Raw genomic sequence first — 25,452 nt, forward strand, 5'->3', positions numbered from 1 at the left:
CAAAGCACCGAGCTGATCTCCCTGTGCTATGCGGCTGCTTCCCACTAGCTATCTACTTTATGCTTGGTAGTGTATATATGTCCATGCCACTCTCTCACTTTGTCCCAGCTTACCCTTCCCCCTCCCCATATCCTCAAGTCCATTCTCTAGTAGGTCTGCATCTTTATTCCCGTCTTGCCCCTAGGTTCTTCTGACCATTTTCTTTTTTTTTTTAGATTCCATATATATGTGTTAGCATATGGTATTTGTTTTTGTCTTTCTGACTTACTTCACTCTGTGTGACAGTCTCTAGGTCCATCCACCTCACTACAAATAACTCAGTTTTGTTCCTTTTTATGGCTGAGTAATATTCCATTGTATATATGTGCCACATCTTCTTTATCCATTCATCTGTTGATGGACACTTAGGTTGCTTCCATGTCCTGGCTATTGTAAATAGAGCTGCAGTGAACATTGTGGTACATGACTCTTTTTGAATTATGGTTTTCTCAGGGTATCTCAGCCCAGTAGTGGGATTGCTGGGTCGTATGGTAGTTCTATTTTTAGTTTTTTAAGGAACCTCCCTACTGTTCTCCATAGTGGCTGTATCAGTTTACATTCCCACCAACAGTGCAAGAGGGTTCCCTTTTCTCCACACCCTCTCCAGCATTTATTGTTTGTAGATTTTTTGATGATGGCCATTCTGACCAGTGTGAGATGATATCTCATTGTAGTTTTGATTTGCATTTCTCTAATGATTAATGATGTTGAGCATTCTTTCATGTGTTTGTTGGCAATCTGCATATCTTCTTTGGAGAAATGTCTATTTAGGTCTTCTGCCCATTTTTGGATTGGGTTGTTTGTTTCTTTGATATTGAGCTTCATGAGTTGCTTGTATGTTTTGGAGATTAATCCTTTGTCAGTTGCTTCATTTGCAAATATTTTCTCCCATTCTGAGGGTTGTCTTTTCGTCTTGTTTATGGTTTCCTTTGCTGTGCAAAAGCTTTTAAGTTTAATTAGGTCCCATTTGTTTATTTGTGTTTTTATTTCCATTTCTCTAGTAGGCGATTCAAAAAGGATCTTGCTGTGATTTATGTCATAGTGTTCTGCCTATGTTTTCCTCTAAGAGTTTTATAGTGTCTGTTCTTACACTTAGGTCTTTAATCCATTTTGAGTTTATTTTTGTGTATGGTGCTAGGGAGTGTTCTAATTTCATTCTTTTACATGTAGCTGTCCAGTGTTCCCAGCGCCACTTATTGAAGAGGCTGTCTTTTCTCCACTGTATATTCTTGCCTCCTTTATCAAAGATAAGGTGACCCAAAAAGAGTCATGTACCAAAATGTTCATTGCAGCTCTATTTACAATAGCCAGGACATGGAAGCAACCTAAATGTCCATCGACAGATGAATGGATAAAGAAGATGTGGCACATATATACAATGGAATATTACTCAGCCATAAAAAGAAATGAAATGGAGGTATTTGTAATGAGGTGGATGGAGTTAGAGTCTGTCATACAGAGTGAAGTAAGTCAGAAAGAGAAAAACAAATACAGTATGCTAACACATATATACGGAATCTAAGGAAAAAAAAAAAAAAAAAAGGCCATGAAGAACCTAGTGGCAAGATGGGAATAAAGACACAGACCTACCAGAGAATGGACTTGAGGATATAGGGAGGGGGTGGGGTGAGATGTGACAGGGTAAGAGAGTGTCATGGACATATATACACTACCAAATGTAAAATAGATAGCTAGTGGGAAGCAGCTGCATAGCACAGGGAGATCAGCTCGGTGCTTTGTGACCACCTAGAGGGGTGGGATGGGGAGGGTGGGAGGGAGGGAGATGCAAGAGGGAAGAGAAATGGGAACATATTGTATATGTATAACTGATTCACTTTGTTATAAAGCAGAAGTTAACACACCATTGTAAGGCAATTATACTTCAATAAAGATGTTTAAAAAAAAAAAAAAAAGATAAGGTGACCATATGTGCATGGGTTTATCTCTGGGCTGTCTGTCCTGTTCCATTGATCTATATTTCTGTTTTTGTGCCAGTACCATACTGTCTTGATTACTGTAGCTTTGTAGTGTAGTCTGAAGTCAGGGAGCCTGATTCCTCCAGCTCCATTTTTCTTTCTCAAGATTGCTTTGGCTATTCGGGGTCTTTTGTGTTTCCATACAAATTGTGAAATTTTTTTGTTCTAGTTCTGTGAAAAATGCCAGTGGTAGTTTGATAGGGATTGCATTGAATCTGTATATTGCTTTGGGTAGTAGAGTCATTTTCACAATGTTGATTCTTCCAATCCAAGAACATGGTATATCTCTCCATCTATTTGTATCATCTTTAATTTCTTTCATCAGTGTCTTATAATTTTCTGCATACACACACTGTTTTTTAAAATTGAAATGGTATTTTTCTGTCAATTAGTATTTTTTGAAACCATGTTCTTTTGAAAAATAAAAAAAATCAAAATAAAGTAATTTATATCTTGATTTCTTCAAATTAATTAAAGTATATTCATAAACCCACTGTGTGTTCACAAAATTGATCAAGACTGGTAAAGGTGAGCAATCAGATAATCAACAAATGAAATTATCTATAAAGCATTGATAAGTTTTAATGATGTTTTGGCATCATGTAAACATAACTTCTTCAGTCTCCAATGATACAATAAAGTGTATCTAATGCCTATTACCTATCATACGATATGGATTTATTATGACTGAAATACATTTTTAATTTTACAAGCATATAAAATGCTATTTTTTTCTCATTTCAAAAGAATTCATCAGAGCTTGGAGTGCAAAACCTTTAATTTTATCATCAATAACTAAATAGGTAGAGGAAATGGCTAATAGCCAAAATATAAATTCACTTTAAGCATAAAGTAAAAATTTATTAATCTGATTGACCAATGAGATAGCCAGTTTGATTCAATGAAAATTCTGAATTATTATTTCTTTTAGTATATTTTTAAGAAGCTCAATTTTAATTACACTTAGTAAGTGGATTTAATTTTAAAAACCCATAAATAAACACTTCTGAACATAGCTTGTTAAATTCCTTGGGGAGAGGGACAGATTCTTTATTGTAGACAATGTTAAATGAAAATCCAATAATCCACTTGCTTACATTCTGTAAATGTGGGAGTTAAGCTCATAATATATGAAGTTTTCAAGCTCTGAAATCTCATGACAGTTTCATGACAGTGAGTAGGTAATTCTTTAGTATCTGGTGATACTTGAAAATAGGTTTTTCTTTAAGGCATTTAAAATTCTCAAATTTGTTTAGCAACCCTCTATCAAAGTAGCAAAGGTGTTAACTTTATTATCCACATTTGTCTAAATAACAGCACATTGGGATGGAAGGTGCAAAACATGGATCAATTTGATGAAAGGCTTTCCTCTTTGATTTCATCTTCATATTAGTTCCTTGCAGTTTTCAAGTTTAAAGTTGTCTCTTACTAAAAAAAAGTATGTTTTTTGCAATATTCTTTGCATATTGTCAGATTGACACAATCAAAATTATATCTTCAAAGACTTAGGGGTTTTAAAAAATAAGATTATAAAACTGATTATGTTTTAACCATGTTGCAAATGGTATTTCTAAAACTCAACTGAAAATCTTGCACAACACAGAGACCCTGCTTTTCTTTACTGATTTGAAAGAAAAATAACATGTAGAAGTTTCTTACATTTCCTAATGTCATATTTCAGTTAATGTAAATAAAATTAATCTTAAAACTCAAGTGTTTCTGCAGTTGAAACCATAAAACAATATTAGACAACAATACAATGGAAAACCCAAACTGAAAAAGACGAAAGGTTCACTCTGATGGGCTGGTTATTTTTACAGGTGTCCTGCTACAAAAGTACTTTCCAAATGTCTATTCACATCGCTTATCACAAGAACAATGACAAGGAACAAGTATCCAATCTTCCCATGTGGCTTGAGAGTTTCCTAGGTCACTTCAAAAGTACTCTGAGTCAAAATGACCTTTTAATATATAATAAGTCCGCCCTATAACAGAGGTCTGGATTTTGATCTGATATCAAAAAACATTTCAGTTAATTTCTAATTAGATTTCAAAGCCAAACTAAAAAGCAGTTTATCTGTAAGTTTTGTAAATTTTCTGTCTAATGCCGGTGGGGGGAAGCATAAATAATAAAAGAAAAGGAAGCTAAAATGTGGGTCAACCAAACAGTAAGAATGCCTTTGATGTGCAACATTTAAATATTTTTCTCTTTGTGGATCACATTAGAATGAATATACTCAAAATGGAACATCAGCATTTAGTTATCAATACCATTTCAGATAAAGAGCATTTGAAAGTCTCCAGAAATATGTTACATGATCACCTATTTACCAGCTACAGTGGAAATCTCAGAAAACACCCCAGATTCTGTCTCTATCATCAAGATCTCTGTTGTTTCCCTAAGATTCATTGTGTTATTTGAAGTAGCCTCCTATCTCCCTGTCCATGAAACAAAGTCAGTAAACTAGGCTTCATTAGTAGAAGGCCTCACATAATCATTGATTCCCCCCCCCTTCTTCCTCCCAAAATTATGCTGGATGAAACTATTTTATTCTAAAACAATGGGCTTTCATTCTTAGAAATATTACATAACCAAATGAACTAACAGCATGATTTTAGACTTAATGAATGCAACATGAAATATTACTATTAGGAACATTAAAAGTCTGGTATCATGAAATATTTATTTTTGTCTTTCTAGGTTTCAGTAAAGCAAATCTATATCTGGTTTGGGCTGAATATTTCCTATTGCATGTTAGTAAAGTGTTTAAAGGTAACTCAGTATTTTTTCCAAGGTACATTTTAAAAGACTTATTGTATAATTAAAATGAAAATCACTTAGTCTTTCTATTCATAACAATGCCATTTGAAAAATCTACTGATCCACAAATTAAGGCTATCACGCTTTATACTGCAATGCAATTAAACAAAATCTTCTATAGAGAAAACAGAAAGAGCATCAGTAAACCTAAATGCCAAATCACATTGAAACAAAAGCCCTGAATTTTCATTTTGGATTTTTCCCAGAAGCTTTTAAGTAGAAGAAAAAGGGTGGGGGGAAGAATGAGCAAGAGAAAGAGAGAACATTAAGAAATACAGATAACAGAGTCTGCCTTAAATTCTACAGGGAAATGAGAGTATGATATCTTCCTAAACTGGCACCATTTCAAATTGTGTTTCTGCAAGACTAATGAAATGAGGAGTGTTGTTTCAAGCTTCATGTCATGTCAGACAATATAAAACCAACATGCCCTTGAGTTAATCAGAATGGTCTATTCAGTGTAATTCTCTAATCCAAAAGCTTCTTAGCAGGATGGAAAGTACTTTGCCTTTTGCAGAGCTTTTTTTCTGGTTAAAGTATAGACTTAATTGTAGAAGGAGTAAGCAGCTCTGGTGAATATGTATTGCATATATTTATTATTTTTTAATCTATATATGATGCTTTGTATTTAGTTAAATGCTGACATTTGAAAATAAAAAAAAGTGTAGTATTCCCTCATTTTCAAAGTGAAAAAAACTGAATTATGCCTATTACAGAGGTTACATTTTATACTTTTCATATTATGCGGATATAAATTATTTTCTGCTACAGAAATACAGTCTATTTTTTGGTAGATTTATGGAAGGAATTGAAACCATATATATTTGTGGTAGATAGGTATCCCAGTCATTAGTTATGCTTTACTATGATGTATCTGATCTTAATTCAATTCTTAGACTAATATGAATAAACACTTTCTAATGCTTGTTAGTCAGGGAGACCACATATGAAAGAATGTTCTCAGCTTCCAACTCAGTTCAATATAAAGAGTGCCATCAAATCACTTCCTGACTCAAGTATTTAAGGTCCCAAAGGTAGTAATTGAATTGCAGGGCCTATTGAGCTGATTTCAGCCCTGTCAATCAGCATCTCCAAAGGAGAAAGCACTTACCAGGCATTCTCCAGTGATATCATCACAGGATTCCGCGTGACCAAAGCACTGACAGGGTTCACAGATGCCACCAAAAATAGTGCCGTTAACTCGTCTGTGCCTAGGCCAACAAGACTGAAAGGAAGATAAGGCTTCAAGTTAGTCTCAGGGATTTTTTAAAAGTTTGCTTTTTGTCTTTATTGGATAAAGGAAAATATTTAGGTAGCAAACCCAGAAAATGTGCTTGTCAAAGCATTGTCATTATGGAAATATTGCTACAGAGCTATTCCTCCTGACATGGGAGCTTCGTACTAACCTTAGTATTATTGGCAGGTATGAGATTAGAAGAAGCATTAGCTTGATGTCTCTTCTGAAATAGCAAAATAAAGCAGAGATATAAAGAACTGAAACATGACAGTCTCAAAGTAAAAAGCACAGATAAGAAAATGGAAGAAAAAGTACTGAAAAAAAGCAGCTGACAGAAATGGACTCTTCAGAACCTTAGCCTAAGAGAGCACCTAATGTCATTCCAAGGAATGTAGATTCTCTGGAGTGACCTCCCTTTCCCACGTACAAACTGCCCATAACTCTGTCACTTTCAGAAAATCTTTGCAGTCATTTGGAAGAAAGGTAGCATCTGCTTTTACATTTGATCACACACATATATAATTTATACCTCTCATTCTCAACTTCCTCCATCCTATTATGCTTTCTCAAATCTACACAAAATAGTTTATGATTTATTTACCATATATTTATTCCCTTGATATTTTATTTTATGGCATTATTCTACTAGAACTCTACTTAAATTTATCATTTCCTTTTTAAGTGTGAAACACTTTACCATCCAAAAATAGAATTCTGATTAGAAAAAGGGTATTTGGGCCATACAGTATCTGTGTGTCTGTGCTGGCTTTCAGTTCACCGTCATGTTTAAGTTTCTCTTCCGTTGGGGTCACTATAAATTGGATGGTATGCAAAATAAGGGGACAAACTTCACTGCCCTCTAGGAGGCTATGATCTCCATCAAGTTAAAATTGCATTTTGTGGGTTATTTACCATATTTCTGGATGGTTAACTATGACATAATATATCATGAAAAGGCCTTTTTTTCCCAGTTGAAAGTGGAAACGAGAGAAACCACTGAAGTAATAAAGAATACAGAATTGTGTTGTGTATTGTTGGAAATGTTCCTTCTGCCTCAGGATATGAGGACTCTTAAATGTGAACATCGATAGCAAACACATAAAAAAAAAGGATAAGCTGATTTTTCATATCTGAAAGGAAAACAAAACAACTTTCCTCTTAATTTGCACAGTACAGAAAAGGTGTCAATTTTCTAACCTCTTCTAATAATTTCTCCTCATTAAAAATGTTGTTACCCTAGACTCATTATAGAAGAGATTTTGTAATGTAATATATATTTCTAAAAACTAGTGAAGCTACATATCCAGAAGGGGGTAGAAATTAAGGGTGTTGATAACAAGGAGAGAACTGATTTACTCTTTTCAGGACAAATATTCATGGAATTGTCATTAATAAGTGATATATATATATATATCTGCAAATGTACTGCTCATACCCCATCTTCTTTCTTCAAATTTCCCAACTCTTTACACCTCTCTCTTAACCAGTAATTTCATCTCATTAGTCACAGAGAAAATTAAAGCCACTGGAAGCCAAATTTCCACTACCAAGTCCACAAGCATAAGTGTATATTTCCATTTGTCATATTCCCCTCTGGAACAGGTATGCAAGATTCCTCATCCTCTCAAAGGAATATCACTGCACTTGTAATCTGTATTCCATTATCTATTGTCTTCCCAATATTTCCTCTCTGTGCTGCATCAGTAATAGCTTTCCTTTCTGTTGGATCATTACTATCAGCTTGAAAATATGATCTAGTATCTCCATCAAAAATCAGCTAACAGAAAAACAAGACAAAATTACTTCCTTAATATCCTATAACTTTCAGTTACCTACCTGTTTTTCTTTTCAGTAAGACTGCATTAAAAAGAATGGATATATATATATATGTGTAACTGATTCACTTTGCTGTACAGCTGAAACTTCCACAACATTGTAAATCAACTATACTCCAATAGAAGTTTAAAAAAAGAAAAAAATTTAAAAAAATAAAATGTCTTTTCTTCCTCACTTCCCTTTTATGCTTCATTCCATCCTAATCACTCTTGTGCTATCACCACTTGATTAAAACTGCTCTTGTCCATGTCACCAAATTCCAGGGAGCCAAATCCAATGAACAATTCTACAATCAACACTTTATTGCTCTCTCATCAAGATATGGTTTAGTTGATTCCTATCTCCCTCAAAAGTCCTCTTCTCGAAACTTCCATGATATTACAGTCCCAAAGTTTCCACCCCATTTCTTTGCTGTCTCCTCTGCTTCAACCCACTTCTCATTGTCAGGAGCTCCTGGGGGCTTAGTCACTTTTCTTTTTCTTTCCACAGTTTCTCCCAGGTCATTTTATTTAGTCCCCTAGTTGATGATTCCTTCTAAATACATATCTCTAGACCAGACAGATATTCTGAGTTCAGGACCTACATTGGACATTGACAGTACACTTCATAGCTCTTTCAAACCTAATATTTCCAAAATGGATTGCTGATTCCATCCTCCCCATCACAACTGTTCCTCTCCCAGTTTTCCTCAGCTCAGTAAATGACACCACATCCAATTGCTCAAGCTCATCATCTGACTCATTTTTAAAATCTTCAGTTTTTTCAACTCTCCCATGGCATGTCTATCAGTAAGTCCTATTGGTTCTACTATCAAAATATATTTAGAATAAACACATGTCTTTCTACAACCTCTGTCATTATACTAACAAACCACTATCATCATTGCATTCTACCACAGTAGCATATTAACCATTTTCCTTCCTACCATTCCTGCCATGTACAATATGTTCTACACACTGTAGTTATAATGACTTTTTCAAAAAAATATAACTCAGATCATGGCATCACCAGCTTAAAGCCTTCTTTCCATTGCATTTAGAATAAAACTGCAAGTTCTTATCATGCATGCAAAGCTCTGAATGGCCAGCCTCCTTCAGTCATACCTTGTGCCACTCTCTTACTTGCTTACTAAGCTCCAGCCATACCTGCCCCCACTCAGCTCCTTGCTGACTCCAAACTCTGTTTCACTTCCTCCTCAGCTCCTTTTACCTAAGCTGACCCTAAACTCAGTTTAGATGCTACCGCCTCAGAAAACCTTCCTGACAACCTCTCATAAAGTAGTCCCTCCCATCTAATCTTCCTATACCCATTCTCAGTACCTCTATCAAGGCACCCTGTTTATTTTCTTCATGGAATTTATCATATTTATCTAAATTTTCTTTGTGGCATCATATAGAAGAGGGAACTGAGATTTGAATTAAAACACCTTTTTTTAGTACCAAACTTTGCTTTCACTTCCTCACCTGTTCCACTTGTCAAGTGAAATGAATTATGATGATACTAGGAAAGTATGAAAATATTTGAAAGATGAACTGTGGGGGGATTTATAAGAAGTAGAAATGAGACAAAAAGGATTCTGAATCAACACTGTGGACCCAAACAAAACAGAAGAGAATGATTTTATAATGGAGTTACAGAATGTGTTTTTGGTAAGCTAGAATTAAGACATTAATAGTCTTTGGAGTTTACTCAGCTTTTAAAGGATCCAGCGATATTAGTGATAACAAAACTAGAGTGCCTGGCCTTAGGAACTCAATAAAAAAGCAAATGAATTTAGGAAAGGATAGGAATAGTTAATAGTGAGTTTAAGGATAGGAAGTTTCAATAAAGAAAAGAAGGAATTATTAGAGTAGAAAAAACTAAGAAGCCAGAGAGAAACTCCAGAGTTCATTGTCTTCTGATTCAACTAAATTCTTTTATGGATTCCAAAGTAACTTTATTTATCAATTATCATGTGAGAGGCACAGGAAGGTTTTCTCATCCCTATTCTGCTTCTTTGTTCTGACTCTTCCACACTCGCTTGCTTCTCTCTCTTCCTACCTAATTGTTACCATTATTTAGCATCCAATTTGAGGTTTTTCCACCCTAGGATACTTTCTGTGACGTCTCTCTCCACTGGAATTGCTCACCTCTTTGAAAGATTATTGCACTTAACTTCTGTACCAGTTACTGGAGCCTTAATTATATAGGGCTGTGATCCAATTTTTCACAGGTATTTGTTCTGTCTCCCTAAACAGACTGTTAGCTCTTTAAGAACAGGGATTGTGATGTAATCTTCCTGATAATCCCCTCAGCATCTAGGGCAGAATTTACCAAAGATTCTTAATAAATACTTTTGAAGAAAGAAAAGAAGAAACAAAATGCATAACCAATTAAATAATTCTAATATTCAGACAATTTTAGATTCAATGGGTATTTTAAATTTGTATAAAAGATGATGAAGAGCACTGAGAGTAAACAATGTGGGAATAAGTGTTAAACCAAGAATAGAATCAAGGTATTTATTATTTCAGTTGAAATAAGAACATAAAGGTTCAAAGAGAGCTTTCTGGTTTGAAATAAAAACTGCTAGGCTCTTAATAAAAAAATACTTTTCATCAAGTACAGTATTTATTTTACATGTAAAATCAAATTTGGGTTGAGAGAGCTAATTAATTTCCATGATTATTTTTCTCTTCTCTATTTGAATTTTGGAAAAGTGACAGTGAATTACATTTAGTTTTATTTCCGGATAGGTGAATCTGAGCCCAGTTAAAGAAAACACATTTGTCACCAGTATGACTCTAAGCCCTGAGTATCCTCTCGTAGCATGCATTATTTTAAAGTACAAGAGAAACGACAAAGCAAGGCCTAGGGTATTTCTGTAAATGGCATAATGGGGTAGTGTGCTGAAGTGGAACATCTTGGTACAGTCAGATGGTTCCTTAAAGGCACCACTTTTAAAGAATTTAAGTTCCCATTTATCCGCAAGCCATGCCCTCTATCAGGGAAATGGTGTTTATATTTTTTTGACCAGATTTCAAGTAAAATCAATTTTCAAACTACCTAAAAAAATACATAAAAGTAAATAAAAATTATTACCTTAGAATGACACACTGTGATATTAAGTAAGGAACATTAATCTTATTATAAATCTAGAATATTGAGACAGCAATAAATATCTCAAACTTTAGGTGCTAAACAAATCAAAGACCTGTAGGAAATTTTCTAGATTAAGGTATTTCTTCCATATATTATGTTCTGGACATTTTAAAGATTGAGTCATTCAGATGATTGTGATTTGGTTGTATTCTTAGGAATAAAGTAGAGAAAGAATGTGGTACATAGGATTAAAAAATGTGGAAAGGGTGAAAAAGAAAAGAAATGGTGCTAAATTCCTCATAAGTACTCAGGTGGAAATGAAAGAGAAATATATTGAAATATTATTCCACCATGATTTATCCTATTTTATCAACAGATTAAATTGAAAACAAACACTTAAAAAAACATCAGATTTTTAGCTATATGTCATAACGCAAAATATCTCTACAAGAAACCTGATCTCAAGATGGCATTATATGAGTAACACTATTTGAAAGTCATGACTTTTTCGCAGACATTGGAGTTTCTTCTTTAACTAATAATACACTATCATTTGTGTAATCCTTGATGAAAAAACTAAGCTTATTTTAGAATAGTTTATGGAAAATAATGCTGAAGGAACTTAGAATGCACTGAAGCTATAGTCTTGCAAACTTACTTCACAGGAGGAGCCAGTATACCCTGATGGACATTGACAAACTTCCACAGCTGCTGCAATGCTTCTGTCAGTAGGATAGGGGACAGCAGATTCAAGGCCAACAGAGCTCAGCCTGGAGCAGAAGGAAAAATAAATGGTAAATAAGCAACAAACTCCTAGGTGTTACATCTCTTGAGGAATAGTATAGAAACAATGATGTAAATATAAGCAAATTTTTATGTTGAAAAAGAAGGCAAATGAATATCCATAACTTGATGCTGTGGTCATTCATCATATTAGGCAAAGTCAGCCCAGTTAAAAGTGCTCACAACCAGTACCACAATCAAATGTTGAAAAGATATGACTATTCTTGCTCATTTCTTGGTTTATGGCTATGTGTTTTGATTCCCCCCCCCTTTTTTTTTTTTGAGATACAGAGTTTAAAATCATAGTTGAAGGGGCTTCCCTGGTGGTGAAGTGGTTAAGAATCCGCCTGCCAATGCAGGGGACATGGATTCGATCCCTGGTCCAGGAAGATCCTATATGCCGCGGAGCAACTAAGGCCACGTGCCACAACTACTGAGCCTGCGCTCTAGAGCCCGCGAGCCACAACTACTGAATCTGCGCACCCTAGAGCCCGTGCACGCCGCAACCACTGAGCCCGCGTGCTGCAACTACTGAAGCCCGTGCACCTAGAGCCCGTGCTTCCCAACAAGAGAAGCCACCACAATGAGGAGCCCACACACCACAACAAAGAGTAGCCCCCGCTCGCCGCAACTAGAGAAAGCCCATGCACAGCAACGAAGACTCAACGCAGCCAAAAAAAAAAAAAAGAAAAAAAAACATAGTTGAAGGAATTTTTGAAACAGAAAACATTCATATGACTGACTTATTTTTAATATTTAAACTAGAAAAGCAGAAGGACATAATATTAATATTCAGTCCAACCTTTTAAATTTAAAGAAAATGGAAGCAAAAGAAAGAAAAGAAAGATGGAAATTATTTTGGTTGCTTTTTCTCAGAGATAGATCTTCATGTTGGTAGGTAAAAGTGAAACTTTTTCAAATGCTCAGTTGAATTAGAACTATTTTCCTAAATTGTTTTGGGCCTAAATTAAATTCACTCTTTTCTGTACTTACGGGCTTCATTTTATTGGTACTTCTGTACAATCTGGTGATTTTAGCACAGAGATTTGGTATCATTCCTTATTCCTAGGAAAAGCTGGCTTGGCCAAATTGAAAAATGCTGTTATATAAGTGGTATATGTGTATAGTGCGTGCATGTATTTCTTTCCAAATATGCAACCAATATATATTCACAATTTAAATAAATGTCATTAGTGTCTTATTGGCTTTTTCCCATTAAAAAAAATAAAATGTAAAATCTTCATTGTTAAGAACACAAACTCAGAAGTCAGACAGATCAAGATTCATATCCTGTCTCTGACATTTACCAGTCCCGTAGCCTAGGAAAAATTACTTAACATCTCTCGGCCTCAATATCATCATCTATGTAATGGAGATAAAACAAGAGTCCATACATGATGAGATTGATTAAAGGATTAAATGAAATAATGAATGTAAAGTTCTTGATATAGTACATAACTCATATACGTGGTTATAAAATGTTAGGCATTTTATTAACATATATTTACTCTTGCAACAGGATCAAAATGACTACATGAGTAGTACAAGAAATACTATTTCCATCCCCAAAACTAGATTTTTGTCATTTTAATGTATTAAAATAAATTTTAAATAAACTCTAAGAGCACAAAATTAAATGACTGCTATTGATTCATAATAATTATTGTTTTTTTTAAAATGATTGACAGACCTCCATAATACATAATATGCCATTATTTAACCATAAAAAAGATGTAACTGATTCTTGCTAGGGTATGCATTTTTAGTTGCTTTCTTAAGAGTGGTGGTAGATTTTTATTGTTTGGCGATTCACAATTACCAAAGAGCTTGCCAGTTTGAGAATCTATGTTGTAATCAAGCCAGAGAACAAAGTTAATCAGCTCATTAAATGTATCTTCAGAAGTGACAACCTTTAACCAAGTCCTAAGCTTTTCAGCAACAAGTTTCTAAATCTTTATTGTTTTTACCCCGATTTTCTTAATCCTACAAGCATTAAAAATCACTGTTTTACAGTGTTCAGGTTACATAGAGATTGAAAAAAATTTTCAAACGGTAATTTTTTCCACCAAATAAACTTGTATATGAAGTGTCACTGGCAATATTTTTTAAATTGAGGTGAAATTCACAAAACATAAACTAACAACTTTAAAGTGTCATTTAATACATTCACAGTGTTGTACAATCACCATCTCTATCTAGTTCCAAACACTTTCATTAGCCCCCTGCCCCCTCCACAATAAAACCCTGTATCTATCAAGCAGTCACACTCTAGTCCACTGTTCCCCCAACCTCTGGCAACTGAGAATCTGCTTCTGTTTCCATGGATTTACCTATTCTGGATATTTCATACAGATGGACATATATAATACATGACCTTTTGTGTCTGGCTTCTCTCTGTTAGCATAATGTTTTCAAGGTTCATCCATGTTATAACACATATCAGTATTTCATTCATTTTTATGGATGAGTAATATTCTATTGCATGAATATACCACATTTTCTTATTCCATTCATCTGTTCATGGATGGTTGGCTATTTCTACTTTTTGGCTATTGTAAATATATTGCTATAAACATTTGTATACAACTATTTTTGAGTGCCTGTTTTTAATTCTTTGGGGTATATAACTAGGAGTGAAATTCCTAGATCTGGCAATTTTTAACACAACAAATGGTTTGGAAGAGTTACTAAAATAAGGATAGTACTTGTTTATGCTAACATGAGTTTATGAGTACTCCTTAAGAACAGAGACCCTGTTGTGTCATCTCTCTACCTAGCCTGATCACATCAATACATGCTCAACACATTTTTGTTGGATGGATGAATCTCTGGATGGATAGAAGGATAGACAGATAGTGGGTAGATGAACAGATAGATGGATAAATGGATGGATACAAGACCAAATACATACATAAATGAATAAATAAATGGATAGATGAAAGGAATGTAGTTATATTACAAGCAACGTGTAACATACTCCATAACAAATGATACACTGAAGCCAGGATCCACATTTCAGATGAATAAAATCAGATAAGTAGAAGAAAACTTACTTGTTTTATCTAACAAAGAAAATAAATTGAAAACTGCTAGCATTAGGACTTGAGGCCAGAGGCCAGAACTCATCTGAATTTACTGTGACATCTAATTGCCTGCAATTAATGGACTGTCACATGACAAACTTGTATTTCTGATCACTTTAATTTCAGAATTAGAAGAGTTCATGATTACTATACTAGTTGATTATCATACAAAAGACTATCACAACTTACTAAACAGCAGCCTGGTCAATTGTATATAGATATAATCCCAGGATTTTCAATATAAAATTAATGAGCAAAACATAAAGAAAGAGTACTGGAATGTTTTAAAATAGAAAAATGAGTAATTGACTGCTTTAAGAAACAATTTAAAAAATAGAACAAAACAAAAACAAAATATTTTCAATGAACTGCCAACCTTCATTTGTCTTTTGAAACAACAGATGTTCCTCTCCTTAATCTATGTAACCATTTTGAGCTCTGAGAAATTTCAACACTCAAACATCTTTCCCAGCAATATTCCACATTAGTATTCACTGAGCAGTCCCAATGTTCATTAGGTTCTATTTGTTAAATGGGATTTTAATGTATTTAACAGTTTTTAGTGTTACTCATGAAGAAGGCTGCAGTTTATTCTTTTTCTCCCTTCAATATGGTCATTTTATTTTCTTGATACAGGCTGCATTCATTTAAATACATAATGCTGGTAGTAATAAAGTACTAAAGTTTGGAGATGCATGAACTGTCAAAGATTTGTCAACTAAATCAAATGTTTTAGCTGGCTATTCCTCTTTATTATTATGAGTGGGAAATACAGATAAGGTGATGGATGAAGAGAAAAGACATAATTATATAAGCTAGTCTTGAAAATATTGGAATCATATAAGAAACACTGTCCTGGAACTGTCTTAAAGATTGGTCGTAATATTTTTGTTTTCCTATATTTTCCACCAGAGTTAGCTATGTCATGCTTCACACACAAAAAAGAAAAAAACCCAAACTATTCTTTAAACAACAGGATATTTGATCTTAAAACTCGTTTAAATAATTATTTTAAATTCACCTTTTTTATATAGAAGATATCTATTTAATTCTACTTAAACAAATGTTACTTCAGGTTGGTCACCATAGATAAAGATTTTATCGCTGTTCAGGTGCTTTGTTCTATTTCATTTTTGACAAAACATAAGACGATGATTTAGAACTTCCTTTAGCCTCTGTCCTGTGGAAGTTCCACAAAGTACTACTCAATTAGTGAAGACTGATCATTTTTACCTCATTCCTAAAAAGGCAACAGAATCATTCACTGGTTCATTCATTGTCTGAGTGGGCCATCTGGGAACGAGCTAGACATTTTCTCCAAACATTTTCAATCCCATACCAAGTAAGGAAAATAACTGACAGAATCTGCTATTGTTGCAGCCATTCATCAAAAATATATTAAATGCTAATATGAAAATTCATCTCTTCCTCCCTAGTTCCACCAGGATGCTCTATGCACACTTCCACTGCACTCTTTATTATACTACCATAAACATTACTACATGTCTGCCTTTCATACTCGACTATGCCTTCTTTGAATTCAGTGATCCTTTATTCATCTTTGTATCCTCTTTCCTTAGCCTAGAACTATCACATAATAATTACTGTGTACTGAGTGTCTTCTGTGCACTATCATGGGAACCTGAGACATAGCTCCTTTAAATATCAATGAAACTAATGTGGTAATCACGTTTTTGTCCACATTTACAAAGGCAGAACCTGAAGCTCAGAGAAATAAAGTGCCTTGTCACTATAATACCATTAGCAAATGGTGCAGCACAGACTCAAACCCAAACCCAATGGTTAGCCTGTTACTTGACATTGTCTCCCAACATATACTAGATAGCAGGTCAGATGTTTTGGATACATCATTTTCTCACCTTAGCATTCAATCTTGAAAGCTAGGTATTCTTTTTGATATTTTACAGAAGAGAGAGCTGCGACTCAAATACACAGGGAAGGCACTCAGTAAATGCTGGCAGACTGAATGAATCCAATGTTACAGAACAGATTTGGGAGGTAGTCAAAGATAATGGGGAGAAAACACACGTGGGCATAAACCCTGGCTGAACCTCTTCCCAAGAGCAACTTACATAAATCTTTTTAAAAGCCTGAGAGCCCTCGTCATAATAATTTCTTCAAAATGCGATTACCTGTATCATTAATTTCAAAAGGTAGAGTATACTATCAACACTATTTCTACAAGCCTCAAAACACTCCCTTGTTTCTAAGGATTTTTTCTAGATTATTTATTACATAAATTCTGCGTAATGTTTTTGATACCCATACCAAAAAATTTACTATTAAAAGTCATGTGAAAACATCTTGCCTTGGAGAAATTTCGTATTTCTTTTCAAGCAATAAAGACACATGGGTTGTATCACAATAAAGTCATAATGGGCTCAGTTATGCTGTGGTAACAGTCAACTCCAAATTCTCAGTGGCTTAACAGAAAACAAAATTTACTCATGTGAAATCCTCTACAGGTCTGGGTAACTATTCCGGGTAGCTGACCTATGTGTGCTGTCAATATTTCAGGCTGTTTTGATCTTCTGGCAGCTAAGTAAGCTCCATAGAGTCTCAAACTAGCAATTCAGTGCTTTTCCAGGGTTTGGGGGGAGGAGGAGAGGAATAATACATCATTTCAGCTCACATTTCATTGGCCAAACCAAGTCCTATGACCACATCTACCCTCAAAGGAAATGCAATATTCCAAAAGGAGGAGATTAAAAATTTGATGAACTGTACTAATGTCTACTATAGGGTATAAGAAAAAATATCAAGTTAAATATCAAGGATGCTACTAAAAATAAGGTTTGGTGAATTTAAAGGAGAAAGATACACAGTTAGGTTAAGTTGATTTCTCTTACATTCTTAAAGGAAGAATGAAAAATTTACCATTTTTATCTTCATCTTATCAATGAGGACAATGAGAAGGAAATCAATTAATTTTATCGTATGGGCCTCTCTGCATTGTCGAAAAGAATGACAGCAAAAATGGTCTCAATTTTAGAAATATCAGTCCATGCTTTATTCTAGATGTCTCCAAGTCTTAACGGTACTTGGAAAAAATGGTATTCCCTGGAATGATGCAGGTCAGATAGAAATGCTTCGGAGTTGTGTGCTGATTTGCCATTAGCAAAATGCTTTTGCAGTCCTCTAATTCCATTCTCATAGTGACTTTCTGACGTTGGCAAGCAATTGTCCTCATCCTTATTTTACAGGTGAGGTGATTGAATCCAAAGAGGTCAAAATGACACTTATGTTTACAACTATTAAATAGCTAAGTTGAAAACAGAAGTCAAAATCCTGACCTGCAGCCCACTTCTCTCTCCACTATTCAATTCCAGTTCCTCCATAACGGGAGGAACGTAAGCCCATTTGCTGAGAGAACTACCCTGGAAATAAATCTTCCTTAAGTAATTCTAAACATGAATTTCTGTTGAGATAGCTTCAATTTACTTGTGCTTGCACACAAGCTGTATACCAAGTTGGAAGCCTACTGTGCAAGACAAGTTGAAATCAATTCAAATGATGTTTTACAAATATGACTCAATCTACTAGTAGATCAGAGAGAAATAAAATATAACAAGCGTACTGACTCGGGATTCATGCTGACTTTCAGCTCACCTGAAGTGGGTAGGAGTTTCAAATATGATATGGCTTTCACTTCTTGAACCACAGTGCCTTACAAAATGTAGGCTGCAGAAAGCATCACCTACTTGGATTAGTTTCTGTGTCAGATCCCATAGCCACACTGTGTGAACACGTTGTTCGTGTATGGGAAAACCTCAGCAGGCTCAAATGAAACTAGTGATTTTAAGATGGGCAGACACTAAAATTATCTGACATGAATCAGGGGGATTCATGTCTTTGGATTAACTAGTCTGAGAAACAATGCTGGCAAAAATAAATAAGTCCCCCAGCCACTTTTTGTCAATTTGTTTGTCATTTATTTTGAAATCCAGAGGACTCATCTCGTTGTACTCTTTAAACATCGTGGCAATCTCTATTTACTAAATGTGAAAAACTTAATTAATTCCTAAGTGCTGCTTCTCATCTTCATGGCATTTTAACCCAGCTTCTAGCAGAATTGACTATGCAGAAGAGGTACATTGTTTGGCAGTGGTTCTGTTTATGAATCTGCGATACTCTCCTTTGGGAGATGGTAATGATGATTACACTTAGTTAAAATACTACAAATGAAAGACAAACTAGGCCATGCAAGCAAATGAAGGAGGTAGGGGAGGATCAGTAATAAAAAAAAAAAAAACCTTTTGCAGATAAATCAGTATTGGAGACATTGCTTTGATTATGGGTATGCCAAGTTGTTGGTTTGGGGTCACATTTGGTCATCTAACTTAACCTGATTTAGGACAAAATTGCCACGAGAGCTTGTGTTATTTACTATTAGAGTAGAAAAGGAGAAAGGAAAAGAGCTCATTCAGACATAAAGTTAAAATTTCGTCAGAAAAATACATCATTGTTTAAAAAATGGAAAGCACAGCAGCCTAAAGTCAGCCCCTTATGGATGTTTGGTTCAAGTCAGGGAGCTCTCTCTTTAAGGAAAAAAAATGGAGCACAGAAAGGAATAATCCTTTGAAAGTGTTCTAGGTAAAGAGCACTTTACATAATTATCACATATAATTTTCACAACGACCCTGAAAGGTAGGCACTATTTTCTCCACTTCACATTTGAAGAAATCAAGTTTCCACAAGGACCAACCACTTGCCAAAGGTCACACATATAATAAGCAATAGAGCTAATTTAATTCCTAGTCAGGTTACCTCCAAAGCTCATACTTTCCTTTATATCATGCAGCCATTACAGTATTTTTTTAAAAAAACTTGTAGTTACTTAAATGAAGGTGCTTATATTTCTCATCATAAACTATATACTATTAAGTCAGAGATGACTGAATTAATTAACGGAAGAAAATATTTTACAAACCACTTTCTGAATACGGGTATCCTGGAATTGTATCACTTTAGTTTTCCACTATCTGAGTCATCATAAAGGAGACTCTTTTCCATTATAGCATTTCTTGGTATGGGAATCATTCTTATTGCATGCTCTGGCAGAATTGAGAAAGAATCATCAATACTAAAAAAGGACTAAGACAAATTCATCTTGGGTATGTAAAATTTTAAAGCTTAATAGAAACGCTTTTCAGAAAACCAGTGCTCCGTTCTTATCTACTATTTGAAGACAGCAAAACTTAGGGATCTTCAGTCACTCAGCACATGTGTGTTTGCCCCAAGGTAAATGTGTGAACACTGGGAGATGCAGTTCTTGAGTTTACCTGAAGATGGCATCCATCCCAAGGCTGTATGTGATTTGTATAAGGACTCTCTTTAAATTCGCAAGCACGGTCATAAACTCTTTCCTACTGACTGGGAAATTTGTGCCATGTATGGTAAATAAATCTTCTTTAAGTGACAACACATTAATATGTTCTTCAGATGGTTGCAGATATACCTCATCATGGGCTGTGCTGATTCTCAAGTCATTTCCCTAAAGAGAAAAAGAAAGTATAAAAGGGTAAAACTGTGAAAAAAGGGATTCTCTTCTCTGTGGATTATCCTCAGTAGGTTTTTAATTTCAGGTTAGCTTCCCCTGTCAGTCAGCATATTTCTAGTATGTATAAAAGGCAGAGAAAACAATTTAAATATTAGCCTTAACCAGATGCATCACAAAGTATAAGCTTCCTGGTTATGCATGACTTTGCTTCCCCCATTAACTAAAATAATAAATACCTGGCAACTAACTCATAGATACATGTGATTACAAATGTCTCAGTTTTACAGAAGTGTACAAAAGTTGCATATTTCAAATATACTATTTTATGGTGAATGTGGGTTGTATAGGAAAATAGGGAAGAAAACTTAGAACAGTGTATGAAGCTATTGTTTTAAAGGACTCTTCTATCTGGGGAAAAAAACCCAAACAAACAAGAAAAAACCCTGCAGTTTAATGTTCACAATAGGATAATGGCATCATTACCATTTGGGTTAACATTTTATCTTAGTTCATTCGTATTAATAATATGTAACTTCTCAACATTTTACATTTAGAGAATCCCTTTTATCTCAAAGGAATTCCATGACATACTTCTAGTTTCATACACATACATATGTAATGATATATATCACCCAGATCACTTCATCGAATACTTGGAACATTCATTTTGGGGAAAGAATTTTTTTTATTGATTCTCATGCATGAAAGTTTCAAGACAAAAAACAACAGAGCCTCGTGCTAAATCAACATAGATCCATTTGGACTCATAAATATGCATGAAATGTGTGCTTTTGTGTGAGTTGAGGGGAGGAGGGCATGTATTATGTGAAAGGAAGAGTATGAGAAAGGATGGAAGACAGCCTTTGTGATAACTTTAGGCTTCTAGCATTTGGGAACTGCCTATGGCCCTCCAAATCCCGAAAGCAGTTTCTCCTATATTTTTCTTACCTAAATTAGGAGTTTTGAATTCGATTTAACTGTACCTAAATAAATGTTTCCTTTTCCATTTACTTCTACCTAATATAAACAAAGAAATAAACAATAAAATCTACTTGGAAGCAAGGAGAGATGGAAAGAGTACAACTATGTAAATCAGCCATTTGCCTAAATACTTTCAGTATCCTTATATTCTTGGGAAAATGGTCATTAAGTTTTAAATTTAAATTCCAAATCTGCTCTAAAACTCCCATTTACCATTGGAACCCAATGCCTATGCTCAGTCTTCTTTTAGCTATGTCTCAGAGTGAAACATAAGACTGGCATAAGAAAATTCCCAAAATATGATATTTTTCTCTAGTAGTATGTAAATTAATGTTAAACTAGCCAAGTAAGGAATAACCTCAAATAACATAAGAGTGTAAAGCAGTTAAATATAAATGACACTTTCCATACTCTACCTCTAAGATAATCATAAGCTGGAGTATGTGTTCTGTATCTTCCTCCTCTTCTTCGAGGTCGTATGATATAGTAAATGTCAATTGTCCTCCAACTGCTGTGAGCTACAAGAGAGGAGATGCGTAATCATTACAGGACTGGAGATGGGTCAGTAAATCATGTTTTACTTATTATTTTAAAATTATTACATTGTTCTAGAGGGCAGGATTTGGAAGAAGCAGAAATCATGAGCGTGCAGAGTGAGAATGACAGACATTTCTTTAGGAGTAACCTTTATACGAACCTTACCCATCAACAGCAAGCCTGACACAAATATAAATTCATGTATTCTTTTCTCTGGTATTGCAGGCTTGCTGAAATAGGTTAAGTTCCAGGGAACCAAACACAGCCCCTCCTGTCATTCTCCTAGTGTGTAGCTTGAGCTTTAAAATTCCCAAACAGAGAAGGATCTTTGTTAAAACTGGGAGATTTCTACCCATCCCTGAGGGTCACTCACTTTCTGTGGGTCTGAATGCTTTCAGCAAAGACATCACTCCATTTCACAGGCACTTTACCTAGACTATAAGCTAAGCTGGGAAATGTTGTTGGTCAAAGAGAAAGAAGTGTAGCAGCAAATTTTATATCATGATAAAATTCAATCAAAACTCCCAAAGAAGATACACTTTCCCCTGTGCAATCAAATATGCTTAGTTTGAATGAATGCTGTTATCCTTTTTCGTTAAACAAACTTCTTTCCTTCCAACACGCATGCCAAACCCCATACAATGTATGCTTGAGGTTTACATCCTCTGACATTGACAGTAACCTTGTAGAAAGGATAAAAAAATAGGAAAGCAAGATCATGTACAGGACAGGAATCAACATTGGAGCTTGAGTGACAGACTCGATGCAAATGCTGCAGTGCTTTTTAAAAAATTCCACCCCAGCATTGTAAATAGATGCTCATAAAACAAAGCTGATGATTTGTATTCTGCAGTTTCCTCCATGCTGAAAAACAGACCCAGCTTCGCAGCCCTAGGCTCTTTGTGGCCTCTCACAGCAGACCCTGACCACAAAGCAATTCCTGATGATGCCCTGGATTGAGGAGGAGGAACCCGGATTCCTCTCAGAGTTGTTCCATAGGGAATGGAACATAGCTCGCCATGGCTGATTAAACAGGGTTTTTAAATTGCAGCTCCTTAATGTCTTCTACGAGCTCATTACAGGGAGCTCTATAAGGAACTAAAATTCAGAAAACTTTTATTCCCCTGCTCTACTGAGAAATAGCCCTATTCTAATGTCTTTTCATATATAAAATAATAAATATCTCTCTGGACTATAGCCCGTGGCATTATTGTGAGTAATGAGGGGTGAATCTATGTAAAAGGTTTTTGGTTCTATTAAGATAAGCTTCCAAAATTTCACATAGCATGCTTGTTCAAAATCAGCCAGACATTTTCTCAATGATAGGAGTCTAGAAAGGCAGCAGAAAGAATGTTTCATATATTTCAAAGAGGACTTAACTATTCAGAATTTCCTAAATTAATAAAAATATTTAGTAGGAGGTAGGGATTGAGTTTGGGAAGGACATTGGGACATAGATCCATAATGTTGCAAACTTTTGAGCTTCCAAATGTATTTTGATTGTTTAAAATTTGGATTACATGTTATTATTCTTCTGGAATATGTTTCTCTAAAAAAAAAAGACCAATGTAAATTAATTCTTAATTTCTTAAATCAATTTGAGAAACTTAGAATTAAAGGTAATTCCCAGTTTGCCAATAAAAAGAGCCAAAGTGTGTGTAATTTGAGTATCCCACCTGTTAAGACTTAAGATGAAATACAAAAATGTTTGATCTGTTACAATATTTGATTTGTCAATGTATTTTCCATACCGGCTTATAATCAAGTCATATAGTATATGAGATAATATAATATGGGAGAGTAATGAGGGTGGAAATGGGGAAAAAGGAACAAATAACTACATAGAAAAAGAGAGGGGCCTTTTGCGGGTCAATGATAATACAAAACATGAACTAAGGAGTAGAATTAATTCAACCTATTTTCCTGAGGGCTTATAACAATAGTAGTAATCATAATAATGAAAAATTGGTTTCTCATTCACATTTCATAAAACAACTTTTTTCCAAACTCTTCATGCATATTTGATACCCATGCTTTGGCAACATTAGAACCAGTTTTTGAATCATCTAACAATTTTCATGAGTGAATCTATTTTGCTTCCACCTAAGTTGTGAAAAACAGGAAATTTTAAATAGATGCATGATACTGTTACCAGATGTTTTTTCCCCAAACCACAAGTGTTCATTTCTATAATATTAAAATCATTGTCTCCTTCATTCACCCTAAGGTGTGTATTTATGATCACCTCTATAAAACTACTTAGTCAAGTACTTAGGTAATTTTTTAAAAGACTGTTTAAGATATCATCCTTCAATTTAGAGATGTACTTCCTAGGAATAATTACTTATTCTCCGTTAAGCTCCTTTGCCTCTATTTTTCCTTCAACTCCATAAAGTAATCTCTTCATAAGCAATAAGACCAAGCACTTCCTGGTGGTGTTTCCAGCTAATGTGTCTTCCCCAAAGAGTACATACCATTGTAGGGTCTTTGTAATGATTCAATTATAAGATAACACCTTCTTTTCTGAGGAACATTGCTTTTTGGGGGGAAAAGCTTTGCGAATACTCAGAATACAAGTTGTCCTTTCATATATGGCTTGGATGAAGAATTCTGTCTCTTCTCCGTCAATGTACTGCTCCATATTCCAAATGCCATTTTTACTTGGCTCCTCCACATGCTTGCTTCTCCACTCTCCTATAATTCCTTCAGTATCCCAATCTTCACTCTCTCCATCAAATCAAATGTGCACAGGGCTGCAAGTCATCAATTAACTTTGTTGTCTCCTCTAGCTATTATCTCTGGTTATTTGTTAGTTTTGCTGTCAAACTCTAAGATATGCGGTATTACACTCATTTTCTTTATTTCTACCCATCCACCCTTTTTTTATTTTATCAAGCTGCAGCCTGCTTTCCACCCTTAGTACTTCACTAAAAGTGTTTCTTGAAAGGTCATTTATCAGCTTTATCTAGCAACCACTAATGGGCTTTTGTCCAGTTCTATGTGTCATGTGATAATTCTTAAGATTCTTGACTCCTTGGTCTTCTACCATATTAAACTTTTCTGATACTTCTTCCCCTGGAGTACGACAGAGGTCATACCTCTGTCTCTGTGATAGATACATTTTTCTTCTATTCTATACTCAGTGTATGGATGTCTCCAAGACTCTTACTCTCTTTTGGTTATCCTTTCTTATTGACTTTCCATTCCTCTCTCATGGATTGAACTATGTTCATACCTGGTTTCTCAATCCGTATCTTCTATCCTGTCCCATGTCCCTGTATTAATTTGCTCCTGGTGTCATAACAAAGGACCAGTGACTGGGTAAACAACAGAAATCTGAGATCAAGATGTCAGCAGGGGCTTCCCTGGTGGCGCAGTGGTTGAGAATCTGCCTGCTAATGCAGGGGACACGGGTTCGAGCCCTGGTCTGGGAAGATCCCACATGCCACGGAGCAGCTGGGCCCGTGAGCCACAATTGCTGAGCCTGCGCGTCTGGAGCCTGTGCCCCGCGACGGGAGGGGCCGCGATAGAGAAAGGCCCGCGCACCGCGATGAAGA

General features: G+C 35.1%; 1 protein-coding gene across 1 annotated transcript in view; it reads right to left on the reverse strand.

The window, feature by feature from the left end:
• The window catches only part of LAMA2 (laminin subunit alpha 2), a 646,015-nt gene that overhangs the window by 235,394 nt on the left and 385,169 nt on the right, over positions 1 to 25,452 (reverse strand). Inside the window, exons 13-16 of the mRNA XM_007190832.3 lie at positions 21,775 to 21,876; positions 20,160 to 20,371; positions 11,649 to 11,760; positions 5,948 to 6,061 (exon numbers count right to left, since the gene is read on the reverse strand). Of these exons, the coding sequence (XP_007190894.2) occupies positions 5,948 to 6,061; positions 11,649 to 11,760; positions 20,160 to 20,371; positions 21,775 to 21,876 (540 nt within the window). The remainder of the gene's footprint in view (positions 1 to 5,947; positions 6,062 to 11,648; positions 11,761 to 20,159; positions 20,372 to 21,774; positions 21,877 to 25,452) is intronic.

This window comes from Balaenoptera acutorostrata, chromosome 14 (genome assembly GCF_949987535.1).
Source record: "Balaenoptera acutorostrata chromosome 14, mBalAcu1.1, whole genome shotgun sequence".
Classification (NCBI taxonomy): Eukaryota; Metazoa; Chordata; class Mammalia; order Artiodactyla; family Balaenopteridae; genus Balaenoptera; species Balaenoptera acutorostrata.